General features: G+C 41.6%; 1 protein-coding gene across 1 annotated transcript in view; it reads right to left on the reverse strand.

Moving 5' to 3' along the window:
* Nucleotides 1–20,657, reverse strand: part of LOC127503420 (proteinase-activated receptor 1-like) — a 38,383-nt gene that overhangs the window by 10,246 nt on the left and 7,480 nt on the right. The window contains exons 2-4 of the mRNA XM_051877164.1: nucleotides 16,381–16,464; nucleotides 16,058–16,150; nucleotides 10,416–13,422 (exon numbers count right to left, since the gene is read on the reverse strand). Of these exons, the coding sequence (XP_051733124.1) occupies nucleotides 12,290–13,422; nucleotides 16,058–16,150; nucleotides 16,381–16,464 (1,310 nt within the window). The 3' untranslated portion in view covers nucleotides 10,416–12,289. The remainder of the gene's footprint in view (nucleotides 1–10,415; nucleotides 13,423–16,057; nucleotides 16,151–16,380; nucleotides 16,465–20,657) is intronic.

The following is a 20,657-nucleotide window of genomic DNA, read 5'->3' on the forward strand; positions in this document are numbered from 1 at the left end:
TCTAATTTTGTTTATGCTGCTCTATAGACATGATTACCAAATACCAGAATGTTCTAGAAAAATAGCATATTTGCTTATTCTTGTGAGACGCTAGACCTCTGACTGATTAAGATAACAGACACATACATTGCTGAGTGGCCCTTTCCGGTTTGTACGGAAAGCCTGTGCTGGGCAGGAAAAGGCATGTGAACAGGGGAAACATAGATCAGAGTCTAATTGCTGTTTAATTCCAGTAAACTATTTTTTTTAAAACAGTACATTACCATATTTGTGGACTAGTTGCTGAAATGCGAGGTTGGGTCTAGTGGTCATTCTGGCCTCTTTTTAACATTGAGATGTCAAATGTGACTCAATTTAGAGATTCATTTATCTCACTACAAATTTAAAGTTGGCATGAAATCAAAATGGGCAATTCTTTTTCAATTCTTTCTTTTCTATGGAAAATGGCCGGATATATTACAACCCGAATTCCGGAAATGTTGGGGCGTTTTTTTAAATTTGAATAAAATGAAAACTAAAAGACTTTCAAATCACATGAGCCAATATTTTATTCACAATAGAACATAGATAACATAACAAATGTTTAAACTGAGAAATTTTACAATTTTATGCACAAAATGAGCTCATTTAAAATTTGATGCCTGCTACAGTTCACAGGGGCATGTTTACCATAGTGTAGAATCTCCTCTTCTTTTCAAAATAGTGTGAAGATGTCTGGGCATCGAGGTTATGAGTTTCTGGAGTTTTGGTGTTGGAATTTGGTCCCATTCTTGCCTGATATAGGCTTCCAGCTGCTAAAGAGTTCGTGGTCGTCTTTCATTTAATGATGCGCCAAAAATGTTTTCTATAGGTGAAAGATCTGGACTGCAGGCAGGTCAATTCAGCACCCGGACTCTTCTACGACGAAGCCATGCTGTTGTAATAGCTGCAGTATGTGGTTTTGCATTGTCCTGCTGAAATACACAATGCCTTCCCTGAAATAGACGCCGTCTGGAGGGGAGCATATGTTGCTCTAAAACCTTTATATACCTTTCAGCATTCATAGTGCCTTCCAAAACATGCAAGCTGCCCATACCGTATGCACTTATGCACCCCCATACCATCAGAGATGCTGGCTTTTGAACTGAACGCTGATAACACGCTGGAAGGTCTCCCTCCTCTTTAGCCCGGAGGACACGGTGTCCACGATTTCCAACAAGAATGTCAAATTTGGACTCGTTTGACCATAGAACTCTCCTCCACTTTGAAACAGTCCTTTTTAAATGAGCCTTGGCCCACAGGACATGACGCACTTCTGAACCATGTTCACATATGGCTTCCTTTTTGCATGATAGAGCTTTAGTTGGCATCTGCAGATGGCACAGCGGATTGTGTTTACTGACAGTGGTTTCTGGAAGTATTCCTGGGCCAATTTAGTAATGTCATTGACAAAATCATGCCGATGAGTGATGCAGTGTCGTCTGAGGGCCTGAAGACCACGGGCATCCAATAAAGGTCTTCGGCCTTGTCCCTTACGCACAGAGATTTCTCCAGTTTCTCTGAATCTTTTGATGATGGTATGCACTGTAGATGATCAGGTTTGCAAAGCCTTTGCAATTTGACATTGAGGAACATTGTTTTTAAAGTATTCCACAATCTTTTTTACACACTCTTTCACATTTGTTGCCCCCGTGCCAACTTTTTTGAGACCTGTAGCAGGCATCAAATTTGAAATGAGCTCATTTAGTGGATAAAAGTGTAAGATTTCTCTGTTTAAACATGTTATCTATGTTCTATTATGAATAAAATATTGGTTCATGTGATTTGAAATTCTTTTAGTTTTCATTTTATTCAAATTTAAAAAACATCCCAACATTTCCGGAATTCGGGTTGTATAAATGATTTATCTGTGCACATTATTATTCTATTTAAATTCATGTTCCCTCCCCAGTTCCAGTCCCAGGTCCAGTTATTTCTGCAGCCAATGAGCTTGTTGCTTACACATTAAATGGCTGGTTACATTCACTATAGCAGTTTGCAGAGCTCTTCAGAGTTCCTCTAAAGCCCTCCACCTTCCCCAGCTCCACCTGTATAGATCTGCTATGGGTAACTGATATAAGCTATTTTGTGCAGCAGCATTACGTCTTACTCACAGCAGCATATCAGCATATGAATTGGCAGTAGCAAATTCCTGTGCTTGTTTTCTCACAACCTTGATCTGTCCAGAATGATAAAGGTGTTATTTGGAGACTGAATAGTAACATTCCATTCTTAGAATGCACAATGCTGATGATATAACACACACACACACACACACACACACACACAGGTTTGTTTTTGTGAATTGTAGGGACATTCCATAGGCATAATGATTTTTATACTGTACAAACCGTATTTTCTATCACCCTACACCAACCCTACCCCTAAACCTACCCATCACAGGAAGCATATTTTTACTTTATCAAAAAAACATTCTGTATGATTTATAAGCCTTTTGGGGAAAAAATTGGGACATGGGGTAATGTCCTCATAAGTCACCCTTTCCTTGTAATAATTATATCATACCCATGTCATTATACAAATTTGTGTCCTGATATGTCACAAACACACACACACACTTTTACAGAGATATCTAAATGGGGACATACAGCTAATTATAAAGACTATAAACTAACCGAAACCCACACCCCCAGACTTTCAAATATGTAAAATAAATGATTTATTTTCTATATTAGGCTATATTGAAATCTTGCAGATTCAGTTTCAGAATTATATCCTATGAAGAACACATAATTTACTGTACATCCACTTGTGATGTTTGTTTTAGACTCCCATCTGTTTTCCATCCTGCTTTACTGTTTATATAAACAGTAAACACTGTTCAGTAGTGTTTTGTTCCATCACATTCTAAACAGCAAATTAACTTCCAGAAGTAGATTAATCGTCATTGTTTGTTGTTTAATGAGACTAATTGGAGAATTCTGGTGCTTTACAAAGTGTATATCAGAGATGAGTTGAAAATAATGTCACGATGTCAATGAACTCAAGTTTATTGTCATTGTTTGGCTGACCATCCTGAAGCGCACCAATGGGGTCCATCAACTGTTTGGTTACCCATATTCTTCAAAATATCTTTTTTTCAAGAACAAAGAATCTCATACAGGTTTGGAACAACTTGAGGGTGAGTAAATGATGACAGAATTTTCATTTTTGGGTGAACTATCCCTTTAAGAACAATGTTGTGCATTTCCTTGTGCATTTAACACTTACTTAATCCTCTTCGTCCTGTGTGAGTCAAATTTACTTTTAAACTAACATATTAAGAAATAAGTTTAGCATGTGCAGGTTGGTGATGAATGTGTAAAGGGAAATACAGACAAACATTTTGTTTAGTTCTCATAGCACCATATTATTAAAATTATTCAAAGAGGCTTCTTGCCACCTTTTGATATAAATCGTTTTTCTTTTTTTAAAGTGTCATTAATGTAAAATAAAACTATAGTGGCACTTTTACTCACAGAATAAATTAATCACCGCTGACCGTGAATAGCACACTTGGTATTTGTAAGTGAAAAATTTTGCCTTTTTGTAACGCTGCATCCTCGCCACTAGATGTCCCTATAAATCCATCGACCAACGCGACTTCCACAAAATATTACTGACTGACTGACTGACTGCACTCCTGTGTTTATCGTTATTGTGTAATATTAATTTAGCTGGAACTAGAAGCAGATGTGATATGAGCTCGAAGACATTTTTTTTTAAAGAGTGAACTCTTGGATTTTAAATGCTTTAAAATGAAAATGTATCAGGAAGATCATTCTGAGCGCAGCACTGATCCTGAAACTTTTTTGTGCGGTAGCCTATATTGGCAAGGTAATCCATCGAATTAATAATTATGGATGCATCACATTCTACTAATCATTTATAATGAATTAGTACGTCAGTATTTAAGACACTGTTGTATTTACTATCCTCGTCAATCACTAACTTTTCAAACACACATCTCTACAATCCTTTTCTGCATCAAAAGATTTGGCCTTATAAGGTATACCTTCCGATTAATTGGATTGAGAGCGTTGCACGACAATTAGAGATTTCAAGGTGGAGTCCGCACCAGCTCAGTCAGGATCCGATGCTCTTGAAGCTCGATGGAAGTAATTTAATTGCAGTTTGTTGTGTATGAAACTGTTTCCTGTTTCATACAAAGTATAAGAAACAAAGATCAACTGCAACCTGCTAAACAACACCTTTTGTAGTCTGCGTCACATTCTACGAATTTTGACACATTTTAATCACTTGAACTTAAGACCTTCACGTTAGTTCCCCTTAACACTTCTAGTTAAAATAAAAACATACATCTCGGTTAGTTTCGTTTAACACTTCTGAATATAATAAAAACATACATTGTGTTTAGACATCATTTTAACCTTTTATCCCTTAAACACAATTTTCAGATACAACCGGCGCTGAAGCTTCCATTGTCAAAGCTTCAACCTCGTTTGTAATCGGTTCCATTTCACCCATAAAAGTACTCAAAGCATATGATTGTTTTATAAGCATAATCAATTTCAAATCAAATTTCTGTTGCTGCCTCAGTAATTTAATCATCTCTTTGGCCTTGGAATCCATCTTCATTCTTTCCATCCTGGTAGTTCTTCTTCTCCTTTGTGGCTTGCTTCTTCATGTCTATTTTATGTAATGCATATTACAGTGTCGTCTGTTTTGATAATGCCTTTTAAAATACTTCTACTTTGTCAGAAAGAAGAACTCTGTTTCTGTTCCGTTTCTTCACTCCTGAAGCCAATTTGATCCTGGAATTTGTGTAATTATAACGCTCTTTGTTTTCTGAATATCATTCAGAATGTCTTTGTTGTAAACCTATAACAGCAGCACAAGTGACACACAGATGTACAGGAAGCGCATGCATCTTGACATTTCTAACACATTCACTCCTTCTGATGTTGCTCAGACATTCAGTCTCCTCAAACACATGGAACTCACAGTGATGAAGTGACATTACGTTTTACAAATCTCAAAAGTCTACTGTTTATGTTGTCTTAAATTAAATGTGATGTGATCTGTGAAAACCCATCACATGGTGAAATTTTACCTATCACAGGTTTCAATACCATATGAAAGCTGGATTTGAGCCCTTTCCAAATCTGTTTTTACTTCAGGTTTAAATTAGTCACCCCCTTTTTTCCGCATAGACATGAAAATGCACTATCCAAACATAAATGGTTGTAATTCAAGAATGCTTTGGAATATAGATCTTAGGTTGGTCTTGTTTTAAAGAGACACTAGTCAGATTATTGTAGAAGTGAAATAAATTATGAAAGTGAAATAAAAAAAGTTATAGAAGTTTAAGTTTATGAAAATGTAAAAATATAATTGTTTATATTTTATAATAATATATTACAAAGCATTTTTTACTCTTAAACTGCAAGAAAATAAAAGCCAAGCAACATTCCAAATTTTAGGTGAAAATGAGCTGTCAGTAAGATTTTGTTGGACGCAGTACCAAACTTTTTCACTAGATGACACCCAAGCTCCATATCTGACCATTTAAGGGCACCTCCATTTATTTACGTGATCTGAACCATATATTTCCATATTTTCATACATTTTATGAAGTAGACATCCTATTCAGAAGTAGTATGGGCAGTTTGGCAGTATTTGATTTTAATTCAACCTCTAATAAACATATAATTAGAACGTGTGTTCATTATAGCTCCGTTGTTCTCTTGTGCTCCGCCTTCTCATGATAACGTTGTATTAGAGAAAAAAATCTTTGCGTGCCGTAGTTTATACAGGACTGGCGGGAAATTTGCATTAATACACCTTCATTCTACATGATATGTGGTTTATTTTGATAGGTGAACTGTCTTTGGGTGTGTTCTTAAACAGTAACGTTAGAGAAAGACAGCCTTGCCACTATAAATCGCTATTTTTCTGCACTGAACAGGCGAATTTTGCCAAGATATTTTCAGAGATGATAGACATGATGTTATAGAATTTAATGAAAGCCCAATTTTGACAAAAAAAAAAAAAAAAAAAAAAAAAAAAAAAAATGACATTCAACCTATTTTTTTGACTTCACTGAAAACGTTCCATCGCGACATCTAACAGGTTTTCCCAGATCGCATCACAAATAAGTCTCACAATCTGGAAACATCATCTTTGCTAAATTGTTTCCTGTCATGCAGTTGGTGGTAAATCTATCCAACCATTATATCTCCAGAATTTTCTATCCTATAACTCCAATTTAGAGTCCACCCTAGGCAGAACATTTCACCGGCATAATTAGCTGCCAAGGTCAGAGTGTAAAAACAATCCATTAGAAATCTAGCTAGTATTTGCTACCTAACCTATCAACCTGCCGGACCAAAGGACCAGCACTCACAGAGCCAATTAGAGTCAATTTCTGCTCCTTCTGGGCCATTCTTTATGACATCATAATGACCTTTTCCTGCCTGTAATCTTCAATTTCCGGAACCGGAATTTCAGATCATTCTCAGGAAACTGCAGTGACAGTAAAGGCATTTAAAATATTTTCTATTTCAAAAAAATACTGTTGTTTTAAACTTTCCATTTATCAAAGAATCCTGAAAAAAATCCATCATGATTTCCTCAAAAATATTAAGCAGCACAGTTGTTTTCAACACTGATAATAATAAGGAATGTTTCGTGAGCAGCAAATCAGCATATTAGAATGATTTCTGAAGGATCATGTGACACTGACACTGAAGACTGGAGTAATGATGATGAATATTCAGCTTTGCATCACAGAAATAAATTACATTTTAAAATATATTCAAATAAAACATAGTTATTTTAAATTGTAATAATATTTCAAAATATGAGTGTTTACTTAGGGAGGTGATCAGTTCTACTGACATTAATTATAATGATCTCATTCAATAAACATCTACCAATGAGCCAAACCACATACAGACAACACTTTTTTTTTTTTTTCAAAACATGTCTGTCTGGACGGTGGAATGGGGAATTGGTAAAGAAAGTATGATTCTCAATGGAAAATAAAGTTAAATGTGCATGTATCTGGAAGATAAAACATTCTCAGCACTACAATGGAAAAAGAAACCGCAATAGCCTTAGTGAGCCTGGTAAGTACAAAACTACCAATGGTGGAAAAGCACTAACTGTTTTCTTTTTTTAACTTATCAGAGCCACTTCAGCAGTTCAGCAGACATGCATTTTGACTGCCAAATGTCATCAGTGCTGCTTGTAAGTGTAAGTGGATGCCATCGCCTTGGCTTACCAAGCACAAGGTGTGCCCTGCCCGCTCAGGTTGCATGCTCACACCACGAGAGGTGTTGCATCCTCCTGGGCGCTGGCTCGTGGCACCTCGCTGACAGATATATGTAGAGCTGCGGGCTGGGCAACACCTAACACGTTCGCTAGATTCTATAGCCTTCGTGTCGAGCTGATCTCCACCCGTGTTCTCACCTCAGGTCAGAGGCACGGAGAGGCCTCGGCTTAGTGTCGGCTTGCTGCGCTTACATGCGCTCATTGCTCCAGAGAGTCCCTACAAGGCAGACCCTGTTGAGTCCTCCAATTCCCTTCGGCAGCCGGATGTAACGGAACGTCTGGCGCCACGCCTATACTCAGTTCTATCCTTGAGAACCAGATTTAGGCTGGGTTCCATATGTGTGACCCTACGGGGATTCCATATGTGTAGTTCCACGGTTGCTCCTAAACGAAGCCCATGTCTTTCCCTCTCGGAGAACCCACCTCTCATCAGGTTGGAGTTATCCCAGTTCTTCCATATGTACTACAGCCCTACGGAGTTAGTCCATATGTATTTCTCCACATAACCCCTCCAGGGAAGGATGTGGCTTCCGCAGCGTTCCTTTCCAGTGAACTTTCCAATAGTCTCACTGAGTGGGTATTCTAGGCAACAGCAGTGATCGACACTCTCTGTGTTAGCCCTGTCCCACCGTCCTTAGGCAAGGGGGTACAGGAGGTTTGCAACAGAGCGCTGGAAGGGGGCAGCTCCTGTGGCGCTTTGGTAGGGATTCCTATTCGTTGGTCGGTCCAACGTACGTCGAACGTGACCGACTGAATGTGAACGTCTCGGTTACAAAGGTAACCCTCGTTCCCTGAAGGAGGGAACGGAGACGTACGTCCCGTCGCCACAGTCGCTGTACCCCACTGATGCTGCTGCCTAACCTGTTTATGCTCCCCAGCGAAAACCTGAAGATGCAACGCACCTGCTGCTCATTAAATACCTGCGCTGCGAGGCGAGCAGCTGCTGCAGATGATTGCATGCCAATGTGCATTGGCTCGTTTTAGTTACACTCGAAGCAGATTGGCCTCTCTAGCGAGATTCCTATTCGTCGGTCGGCCGTTTCATTGTTTGTATAAAAAAATACTGAATAGAAAGCAAATGAAAATTCCTGAAACTCATAATATGAGAGATAACCTACTATGAAGGTTTCAGTCACACTGTAGCCTATTAAGTCATTAAAGTCACTTTTTATGCATACGGAACTGATTATCTACTTACCGGCAATGGTAGTACACCTTTGTGTATTTACAACTAAAAGCATAATTAATCCCAATGACGATCAGGTTACTATTTCCAACTCATTTAAATGTGACCACCAAAAGCAGACCATCAGATCATATAGACACGAACTGATGACTTGATTGATGTTGTGAAAGGTTAATAAAACTAGTGGAAACATATGTTTGTGCCATTTTCTGCAAGTAGCCTTGGTTTTTAAAAACAACAACAATATTGTATCAAAAAAACTTCTTCGTTGAACTCAAAGTATTAACACGGCACATAAGTCTTTCTGAATTTGTATTTTGAATAGGTTCTTTGAAATTAATTGTTCAAAAGAACCAATTTGATGAAGTGTCGATGCCAGGATGTGCTTTAAAGGCCCACTGAAAAGTGTTGGAACGCGCAGCATTATTCAGTGTGTTGACGTAATTTCAACTGAAACAGGAAGACAGGGCGATATATCGAACCCTTTTTTTAAATAACCAATAGCGTTTCGTTTATGTTACAGCTCGGCCAGAGCCGTTAGACTCTGTAAAACCTCGGTTTCCTTCTAATCTCTAACCGTTTCTCCTCATAATGTCCTTTATATCGCTTATATACAGCATTCTGTGCAGAATTCAAATGGGTCCGATACCTTTTGTGGTCTGTGCCGACTCGCGCATATGATCCGCTCTGTGCTCTCGTGTCTCTGGGCCAGAGCAGACTGTGCTGCTCGCGCTGCGGCGGTTCATGAGAAACTAACGTGAAAACGGACTTCATTTGCGTCAATGGAAAGCACATTTACACTGTCTGAATCGTTCCCTATTCTCTATATAGTGCACTATGTGCCATTCACCATGTGGAAACTAGTAAATGTGTGAATAAATGACCGCAGCTTCAGCGTCTGTAAGCGTGTACGAGGGGGCGGGACTTCAGATTCTAGAGAGCATTTGATTGGACCGAAGATTTGACGATGGTGCGATGTCATGAAAATCTGTGATCCATTTTAGCGGAAGTGAGAGACTGTAAGTTTTGAATGCTTATATCTCCTAAATGCGAATTTTGTCATTGTTTTGGAACACATCAGCTTATTCATAACTTTAAGGCTAACATATTCATACTAAAAGCTAAAAAAAACCTTAAATTTTGATTTCAGGGGGACTTTAAAATGTGATAGCACCATTCGACGTTTCAGTGACCACAAAATTTAGATACCCCTCAAAAAATTGTAGCACAAAGTTGTTGGATATATATGTAAATTAACATCGCCACCTGGAGGAAGGCTACTTACAGCTTCTGTGAAATGAATAACATTAATATGTTACTGGCTTCAGATAATAATATTGGATAATAGGCCTATTGCCAATTTTTAATCACATTATTGGCAATTTCAGGGTATATCATAATAATAGATAAACATAAAAATATTATTTATGGAGAGCGTCGATATTAATTTTCACGTCTGCTTGTGTGGGTTAACAACAGACATCTGGATGTCGCCATCTAGATTCATTTTTCACTTCCTCTGTGAGTCTCCATGTGAAGAACAATAAATACACGCGACGCGATCCATATAGGATATTTCACAGATTTCTGATAATAATATTACCGTTTTTAATCACATTAGTTGCAGAGTGACATTCTTCTACTCTATAGGCAAATATTTTGATTTAAGAAGAAATGATTTCATGGATGACAGTTTCATCAGGGTGTCAACACAATTATATACATATTTAAAAATGTTTGAAATACAGTAGTTTATTAGCACGTTAAAATAATATGTTCAGATCTGAGAATAGTTATCTATGGAATGAGGAAGTTGTGCTTATCTATAAAGATAAATATAATGCTGTATGAGAAGATCTCAGCATTTCAGTTTTGTCACACAGAACTGAGAAAAGTATATTATATACAGTAGGACCTTCTGATACAAAATGATATAGGGGAGACCAAAGGCAAGTTTTACACTTTTTACTCCAATTAATATTTCACACAATAGTTCATTAACATGACAGTCTTGAGAACAGAAAAAATAGAGAAACAACAACAACAAAACAACTAGCTGCTATATTATAAATATGTTCAGTTCACTTATTAAATATTATGTTTTCAGTTCACTTATAAAATTTATGTGCACCTATTAAATGCGAACAAATATTTACACATTCCACCTGGCAATTTTATATAGTGCAGTGAAGAACCTGCAAAGCAACAGAGGTTATAGAAAAAAGTCTGATCATATAATACAGATAATGCGTTTATATGCATATAATGAAAAACAGTGATTGCAGCTTAACTTTTTGCATTCAGAATTACAAGTCAACACATACACAGACACAGACACACGCACACACACATATATATATATATATATATATATATTATATATATAGATTTATAAAACGGTTAGTTCCTGTCCTTGATTCTGATTGGTCAATAGCTGTGTTTTATTCACGATAAAGCTTACTGTATTATGTAGAAGAGAAAGAGATCGAGTGAGCGAGTTTATTACCTGCATTCAGATTTAGCATTTTCCTTCAGGTCAGTCCTATGTTCATAATAAAAAATCTGTTTAAATATCCGATGTATTATCTTGTCCTTTTTTCCCCCGTGACTGACAGCACTAATCAAAGCATTTGTCATTTGCGTCTTGTTCCGTGTTCACAACAATTCAGTCTTTTCAATGTTTTTGTCTTCGCTACTGACTGACACACTTATACAGTCTTTGCCGCCATATACTGGCATAAGAGTTTACTTTATGAAAGTTGCATTGTTTCATTTTCGTGGCTTTAATATTTGTATTGTGTGGTAACCGTTTTATAAAAGCAATAAGGTACTTGAGGCTAGTGCTGTATCATGAATAAGTCACTGATGTGCGTTGTTAGGCACTAACCTACACTAGCCTGACTATACCAGAGGTGTTTAGAGTACCTGAAAACCATACTTGAATAAAAGTACTGATACCTTACATCGAAAATGACTCCATTACAAGTTACAAGTAACCAATTCCAATACGACTTGAGTAAAAGTCTTAAAATATCTGATTTTAACAGTACTTAAGCATTTTACTCATACTGAATGTAGGCTCAAAAATGCACTAGTCCTCAACACCTGAGAGACATGCTGGTGAAAATAAGAAAATTTGTAAGATGAGAAATCAAGTTTATTTTCTAAAATCAAAATAAAACTGAACACCTCAATATTGCAATAAATCAAGGTCGACACAACAACCTCTTAAATGTCTACAAACTCTGAAGTCTCAGTTAAGCTGCACAAAAAGGCCATAAGTAAATCAATATCCGTCGAAAAGGTTGTGCCAATATAGCGGATAAATAAAATAATGTTAAGTAAAAATAACTAAGGCAAAGTCTACTTGCACTGGATGTGCTGGTTTCAGCTTCATCAGCGGCTGCAGTCGTGACCTCAAATCAAACACCTGCGATTCAGCAACTACCTGCTAATGCACTCGCATTCACGTAAAGTAGCCTTGTTGACAAGTTTGGGTGAGTAAAGGCAAAACGCACAAAATATAGTATCTTCAATGCCCTTAGAAGACGATATCACTTCTTTATAGCAGAAACAAACTCCTGCAGAAAAAGTTAGGTGCCATGCATAATGTAATATGTAATTGCATTACTCATCACAAATAAGTAAAAAGTACATTTACTTGTTCAAAAATGTAGTCAAGAAGAGAGTAAAAGTTGGTAATATATTTGATACTCAGTACAACTACAAAGTAGCCAAAAAAAAAAAAGATACTTAAGTACAGAAACTAATTACATTTACTCAAATACTTTACACCTCTGGACTATACATACAACTCACAAAAGAGGATCCTGTCTGAGTGCTTGTTTTTGATAGGTTGGTTTTTGCTCTTCTCCACCAGAAAACAGATCTGATCTTCTGTCTGTACTGAGACGAGCCGTAGTAGTACAGAAGAGGGTCTAGAAAAACACTTGTGCTCCCCAAACACGCAGCCACCAGGTAAACAGCATATGATGAATCTTCCTCCCCGCTGATGCCTAAATGAACACAGGAGTACAACAGGATGCCATTGGCTGGAGCAAAACACACCACAAACTCAATCAGCACAGCGATAGCCATAATCACAGCTCTCTTTTGTTTTTCTGAGAGTGATGACGATTTTGCTAATCGATTAGACTTGCCACTGATCACATATATGATGGTAAAGTAGCTCACTAAGGTGACAATGAGTGGCAAGAAGTAGTAGAGGCAGGAGAGGATGGAGAACAGGTGCACGTATAGTTGATCTGTAGGGTCGTCATGGATCAGCACATCGTGACAAGTGATGCCCACATCCTTAATCTTGAATGTTTGTCTCATTGAGAGAAGTGGCACTGTACCAGCGAGCGCCAGCAGCCAGACCAGCACACATACACAGGTGGCATTCCTTGGATTCCTCCAGGTTAGAGAGGCGACGGGAAACGCCACGGCCAGCAGTCTGTCCACACTTATGCACATCATCAGCAGTATGGAGCAGTACATGTAGCAGTAGTAAGCTGCACTGATCACACGACACGCCACCTCACCGAACACCCAATCTGAAGCGTTCAGCTGGTAGTGGATCTTCAGAGGCAGCAGCAGGGTGAAGAGCAGGTCCACACACGCCAGGTGAGACACGTAGATCACCGCTGGTTTCTTCACTCGAATCTTACAGGTGAACGTCACCAAGGCCAAAGCGTTCAGGGGCAAACTAAAGAGGATGATGAAGATGTAGAACGAGGGCATGACGCGTGTGACCAGCAGGCCTTTGAGGAAGAGAACTTCAACATTTGAGATGCTGAATATTTCCAGGAATGTCCGGTTGTATTTTGCTTCATTCAGATCAGTGCTGTTACATGGATGTGCACCTTTATAGTTAGGCCGAGACAATTCTGGCCATCCAGTAGAACTTAATGAATCAATCTCTGTAACCAAAAACACAACACCATCAGTGACATCTCTTATTACACCAGCAGACAATTGAACATGACTAAGAGGCCTTGATGAAGACTGCGTTCACATTTGTAGTTTGGTTTGTTTGGTCCGGACCAAAAAAAAAAAAAAAAAAAAACTTAATCCTGGTCCGATTAGCATTGATTGGCAATTTTATCACCGAACCAAAAGATACCAAACCTAAAGGCAGGGCCGGTTCTAGACATTTGGAGGCCCTAGGCAAAATTTATGTTGGAGGCCCCTGACTCTTCTCCCCTCTTTAATATTTTTATATTGTAATAATTTTACCGTTACTCTCCAAATTAATATAGAAACAACTTAAAGCAACAAAAAAAAAAAATTATCTGTAGCCTGGCCCTAAATAAATGTATCCATATATATTAGGAAATATATAGTAATTGAATAAATTTATCAAACATTTTGTGCAGTCTACACTGCATAAATTATAAATTAAACATAAGCCTTATTAAAGCAATTGTCTCTGTTGCCTTTGTTCTTTGATGAACATTAATGACAGACATCGCAGCAACTTAGGCTGCTGTCACTTTAAGAGCTGCCGCTGCCGAACATGACGCGGATCTGACGCGCATCTCATTTTCTCACAACTCTTTAAGTTCATTTAAGACGTTGTTTAACTCTTTTGAGACTACTCTTATGAAGATACTCCAGAAAACAGGTATAATTCTGTGTGTTATTGTTTGTTCAAGAGTGAAAGGGAACTTGATATTGGTGCGCATCTTTGTCTTTTCTTTTCTTTTCTTTTCTTTTCTGTGAGTCGAATGCAGTGCACGTTATTAAAAAAGTAATTAGTTATAGATACTAGTTACTTCTCACAAATAGTAACTGAGTTAATAACTGAGTTACATTATTATAAAAGTAACTAATTACCAGGGAAAGTAATTATTGTTTTGCTTTAAAAAAAAAAAAAAAAAAAAAAAAAAAAAAAAAGTCAAATAACTTGGATGCCCCCAGTATAAAATATGTTAAATAAATTAAATGGACATGAAATTTCTCTGTACACTATACGTGTTGGTAGCCATTAAAGAAAACTTATTTAGTTTAATATTTATTTTAAAATTGACCTATTATAATGTAATTTTTCAATTTAATCTATTTGATTATGAAAAGTGAACAGCATGAGTAAGATAGAAAACATCATAAGATGCGCAATATATCGGAGACATGCAGTGTGTCAGACATGATTTTGACCACTAAAGTGAATTTCGTTTTGTATAAATTGTACTTAATTTTAATCAATGTTTAATCAACCAATTGCCTGGATTTAATAAATAAGAAGCAAATATAGCTGACAATATAATCATGACATGGAGGCGCCGGCGCGATCACTTGCACGTTAACTGGAGCGCGTCTTATAGACTAAATTAACCGAAACTCAGCGTATAGGCTGCTTGCCTCACAGACAAGAGAAATATATTTATAGAAACTTGAAATGTCTACTTTTAAACGAAATAATTCAAAACGAAAAGAAATAGGCTACTCTCTGATGATCATCCGACTGAAATGTGCATTCTTTCTCTAAGCGCGTCCACGGAGATGATGAGAGTCAGTAATGTCAACTTCATCTTCGCAGCAGACACTGATTCAGAAAACACTAGTTTATTAATAAACAATTAAAATGTCTCCTTGCTGTTTTTGTCACATTCATAATCATTAATTTTGCAGGCTTTTTATGGCAAGCTTAACATTTTGCTTCGCATCACCCACAGGATGTTTTCGTTTTGGCGAGTACATCGGATCCACTCTGACAAGGCGACATATTGGTTCGACATTAAGTGACAATTCAGCTATATCCAATGAACAAAGAAGCTAGTATTTTGCTCCCCTCTTGACTGGTGGACTAGCGTCCAGGGGATGTTGCAGTTATAGAGGCCCCTCCTCAAAACCCGAGGCCCTAGGCAATTGCCTGCTCTGCCTATAGGTAGCGCCGGCCCTGCCTAAAGGCATAGGGATACGTTCAAAACCTGATTGGTCAGATTTATTGATGTATTGCCTATTTTGAGACGGAACTTACTGAACATCCAAAACAATGCTGTGTGCTGAGATAAATGCACTTGTTGTGTGTGCGTAGCCTACATATGATGGTATTTTGGCCAGCTGGGAACTCGTGAAGAGCTTATAAAATGCATAAAGGAGTCAAAACAGTGGCAGGAATCCCTCCGTCACACACACAAACGATCTGCTGCGGAGACGCGCGTCTGATGCCTGTGATGGGCAAAGTCACGACTATGATGAGAAAAAACAATATGTGTTAGGATTCTGTCCTTTTTAGGGTCTCATCTTCCTGTTTTTGGTTCGTTTACATGTCTGTGGTCCATGTTGCATTCATATATCATTCAAACTGCACCAGAGTTCGTTTGGTAGTGGACCGAGACCCATCTTTTTAGCGGTCTCGGTCTGCTTGTTTGGTGCGCACCAGGGTTCAGTTGGCAACATTCAAATGAACTGCACTAACCGAGCAATCGCACCAGGGTTCGTTTTAAACTAACCAAACATGACAAGTGTGAACACACCCTCAGAGTTAAAACAAACACAAGGCCATTTCCTTCATTGTAAAATTGCTGATGTCTGTATATGAGGATTTTATACCTTCACAGGTTTTATTTGGAGTTGAGGAAAAGTCAGGCAAAGGCTCATCGGTTTGGGTTGTACGATTAAGACGAAAACCGCGTCCAGGTGGGGCTGTAACCAAACACAGAAGCATCAGTAATAGCTCTCATAACACTGCCAGACAAATAAATGTGACTGGAACACATTTTCACAAAGGCCTTGATAAGTTAAGGCCCATTCACATCAAGGGGTAGATCAGGGGTGAACCTCTGATCTAAACTGATTAAAACTTATTTATTAAGTATTAAACACTAATTTTAATGTCAAAAGTAAGATAGAATTTAGAGGATTTCTTACTATACCTGTTTGATGTTTCTCACGATCCGGTGTATTAATTGGCTTAACAGTTGCTGCAGTATCAGCAACTACTTTGATTGCAGAACTAACTGTAATCAAACATTCAAAAGAAATTAATTTTATTATGTAACACTACTAGACAAATAAAGGAAAAATACCACATCTGAGATCATGGATCTGTGTTAGGCCCTCTGCTAATTTCAATATATATGCTGCCACTTGGTAATATAAGACAGTGTGTTAAAGATATAAAATATTAGATGTCCAGTCATTTTCTTCTATTAAATTTTGATAAGACTGAGGTATTACTTATTGGACCAAAACCTTTACACAGAATCTCTTAGAATACAATTTAATACTGTTACTTCATCCTCTACAGTTAAAGACCTGGGTGTTATATTAGACAGCAGCTTGTCCTTTGAAAATCATATTTCATATGTTACAAAAACAGCCTTCATCCACCTCAGAAACATTGCTAAGCTACAGAACATGTTATCTGTTTCTGATGCAGAAAAGTTAGTTCATGCATTTATGACCTCATACTGTAATGCATTACTAGCCAGTTGTCCTGCATCCTCAGGACCCCCCTGGTAAAATTCACATTCTAGGGGCTAAATATCATGCTATTTGGGGTCACTTCAACCCTCGGACATGAAAAACAATGTAAAGTAGCCCATTCTGTGGGAAAACCGCAGACTTGGCAACATCACTTATGCTTTTTTCGTAAGTTAAATACAGAAGGCGGCCTGCGGAAGTTAGATATTTTACTTTATAACTTGTTAAATATGGATATTTTTCTTACACAAACCTATCGCTTCGCTACAGAAGGCCTAACCCCCAGGAGCCGTGTGGAATACGTTTATGATGGATGGATGCACTTTCTTCAGCTTCATACTCACTGTTCCCGTTCATTTCCATTGCTTGTATGTATCAGGATATTTATTGATATATCTCCAATTGTGTTCATCAGAAAGAAGAAAGTCATATACGGGTGAGTAAAGCTTGGGGTAATTTTCATTTTAAAAGTGAACTAATCCTTTAACCAATCTTCTATCGCCCTACAATCCATCATGCTCTTTAAGATCACAAAACTCTGGGCTTCTTGTTGTACCTAGGATATCCAAGTCCTCTAAAGGAGAAAGAATGTTTTCACATTTGGCTTCTAAACTCTGGAATATACTTTCTGATAATGTTCGGGTGTTACAGTGTAGGTGGTGTAGAGATGAGGCGATACCCGGTAATCCACAAAGTACGGGTCTTTAATGAACGTAGGAACAGAAAACCAACACTAACACACGGAAAGTTAACAATATAACGGACCAGGAGTGCAGGGAGTGAGTCCAACTTAAAGGGAGTGCTGACGAGGACAACAGGTGCTGGGAATCCGGGGAGATGGCGGGAAGACTGATGAGGGAAGTGCAAACAGGAGTGCGGAACAGGAGGATTCTGGGAAACGGAGTCCGGGCAGGCGTGGATGTGACATTACCTCCCCCTCCCCGGAAGGCGTGACCTCACGCCTCAGATGAAACAGCGGGGAGGGGGGGAGGGCACCCTGGAGACCTACAGGCAGGTGCGGGGGGTGCAGGCGGGTGCGGAGGTCTCCAGGGCGGGTCAGGAGCCTTGGCAGGCCACGGCGGGTCAGGAGCCTTGGCAGGCCACGGCGGGTCAGGAGCCTTGGCAGGCCACGGCGGGTCAGGAGCCTTGGCAGGCCACGGCGGGTCAGGAGCCTTGGCAGGCCACGGCGGGTCTCCTAGCCCACCCCCATCTTTCCCACCCACAGATACCCTTCCCCCCCCCAAAAAATATTTTGGGAGACTCAGGGGTTCAAAGGGCTCGTGGGTTACTGGAGTGGGTTCAGCGGCGGTTGGGGTGGGCTCGGCGGCGGCTGGAGTCGGAGCGGGCTCGGCGGCGGCGGCGGCTGGAGCGGCTGGCTCGGCGGCGGCTGGAGCGGCTGGCTCGGCGGCGGCTGGAGCGGCTGGCTCGGCGGCGGCTGGAGCGGCTGGCTCGGCGGCGGCTGGAGCGGCTGGCTCGGCGGCGGCTGGAGCGGCTGGAGCGGCTGGCTCGGCGGCGGCTGGAGCGGCTGGAGCGGCTGGCTCGGCGGCGGCTGGAGCGGCTGGAGCGGCTGGCTCGGCGGCGGCTGGAGCGGCTGGAGCGGCTGGCTCGGCGGCGGCTGGAGCGGCTGGAGCGGCTGGAGCGGCTGGCTCGGCGGCGGCTGGAGCGGCTGGAGCGGCTGGCTCGGCGGCGGCGGCGGCTGGAGCGGCTGGCTCGGCGGCGGCTGGAGCGGCTGGCTCGGCGGCCTGCTGGAGCGGCTGGCTCGGCGGCCTGCTGGAGCGGCTGGCTCGGCGGCCTGCTGGAGCGGCTGGCTCGGCGGCCTGCTGGAGCGGCTGGCTCGGCGGCGGCGGCGGCGGCGGCGGCTGGAGCGGCTGGCTCGGCGGCGGCGGCGGCTGGAGCGGCTGGCTCGGCGGCGGCGGCGGCTGGAGCGGCTGGCTCGGCGGCGGCGGCGGCTGGAGCGGCTGGCTCGGCGGCGGCGGCGGCTGGAGCGGCTGGCTCGGCGGCGGCGGCGGCTGGAGCGGCTGGCTCGGCGGCGGCGGCGGCTGGCGCGGCCTCTGGGGCTGCTGGAGCGGGCTCTGGGGCTGCTGGAGCGGGCTCTGGGGCTGCTGGAGCGGGCTCTGGGGCTGAAAGCGGGGTCCAGTCCATCCCCTCATACTCCACCAAAAGACCCACTGACACTGGAACGGGCTGCTTGGAGGCAGAAAACTCAGGAGACTGGGCTGCACGGAGGCAGAAAACTCAGGAGACTGGGGCTGCACGGAGGCAGAAAACTCAGGAGACTGGGGCTGCACGGAGGCAGAAAACTCAGGAGACTGGGGCTGCACGGAGGCAGAAAACTCAGGAGACTGGGGCTGCACGGAGGCAGAAAACTCAGGAGACTGGGGCTGCACGGAGGCAGAAAACTCAGGAGACTGGGGCTGCACGGAGGCAGAAAACTCAGGAGACTGGGGCTGCACGGAGGCAGAAAACTCAGGAGACTGGGGCTGCACGGAGGCAGAAAACTCAGGAGACTGGGGCTGCACGGAGGCAGAAAACTCAGGAGACTGGGGCTGCACGGAGGCAGAAAACTCAGGAGACTGGGGCTGCACGGAGGCAGAAAACTCAGGAGACTGGGGCTGCACGGAGGCAGAAAACTCAGGAGACTGGGGCTGCACGGAGGCAGAAAACTCAGGAGACTGGGGCTGCACGGAGGCAGAAAACTCAGGAGACTGGGGCTGCACGGAGGCAGAAAACTCAGGAGACTGGGGCTGCCTGGCGGCCTTCTTCCCTTTCCTTCTTGGCCGTTTCGGCCCCGCAGAGGATCTGTCATCGCCCATCCGGGGTTTTGGGTCCGGCAGGACACCAGGGGAATGCTCACTGGAGGGGCAGGCGGAGGAAAATGGAGATTGGCGAACTGGCCAGGCCGCCTGTGTTTCTGGGGTGACTGGACGAGGATTGTATGATCACGAACCTCCTCAATTACAAAGTCTGAACAATTTAGAAACAAAATCAGATTGATTGCATCGACTAGGGAAAAATAACAGGCAGGTTCCTTAAAACGAATCATGTCCTCATCCAGCCCCGCCAGAAAACAGGCGTTCAAACATGCATCTGGCCAATTCGCCAAATAAGCAAGCTCGACAAATTCCTCCACATACCTCCCCAGCGAACGACCGTCCTGCCGGAACCCAACGAGGCGATCCGAGGCTGTAACCGGCTTGGGAGGCATGGGAGACGCAGGGATCTCAGAGACGGTGAACAAGCCCATCTTTGTTGCAGATTACCAGTCAGTTTTTGGGTCCGTTATTCTGTTACAGTGTAGGTGGTGTAGAGATGAGGCGATACCCGGTAATCCACAAAGTACGGGTCTTTAATGAACGTAGGAACAGAAAACCAACACTAACACACGGAAAGTTAACAATATAACGGACCAGGAGTGCAGGGAGTGAGTCCAACTTAAAGGGAGTGCTGACGAGGACAACAGGTGCTGGGAATCCGGGGAGATGGCGGGAAGACTGATCAGGGAAGTGCAAACAGGAGTGCGGAACAGGAGGATTCTGGGAAACGGAGTCCGGGCAGGCGTGGATGTGACATCGGGGCTCAAACTCACACTTTCACTTTAGATCTAGATTAACCCTAACGTAAAAAATGTCCAGTTTTTTTGTCGTTAGAGGAACGCGTTTTAAAAGGTATGATGTTCCTTTGTAGCGGCATCCAATAGCCACATAGAGGCTAGGTAGTGGGCTCGTGA

The sequence above is a fragment of the Ctenopharyngodon idella genome, chromosome 21 (assembly GCF_019924925.1).
Source record: "Ctenopharyngodon idella isolate HZGC_01 chromosome 21, HZGC01, whole genome shotgun sequence".
Taxonomy (NCBI): Eukaryota; Metazoa; Chordata; class Actinopteri; order Cypriniformes; family Xenocyprididae; genus Ctenopharyngodon; species Ctenopharyngodon idella.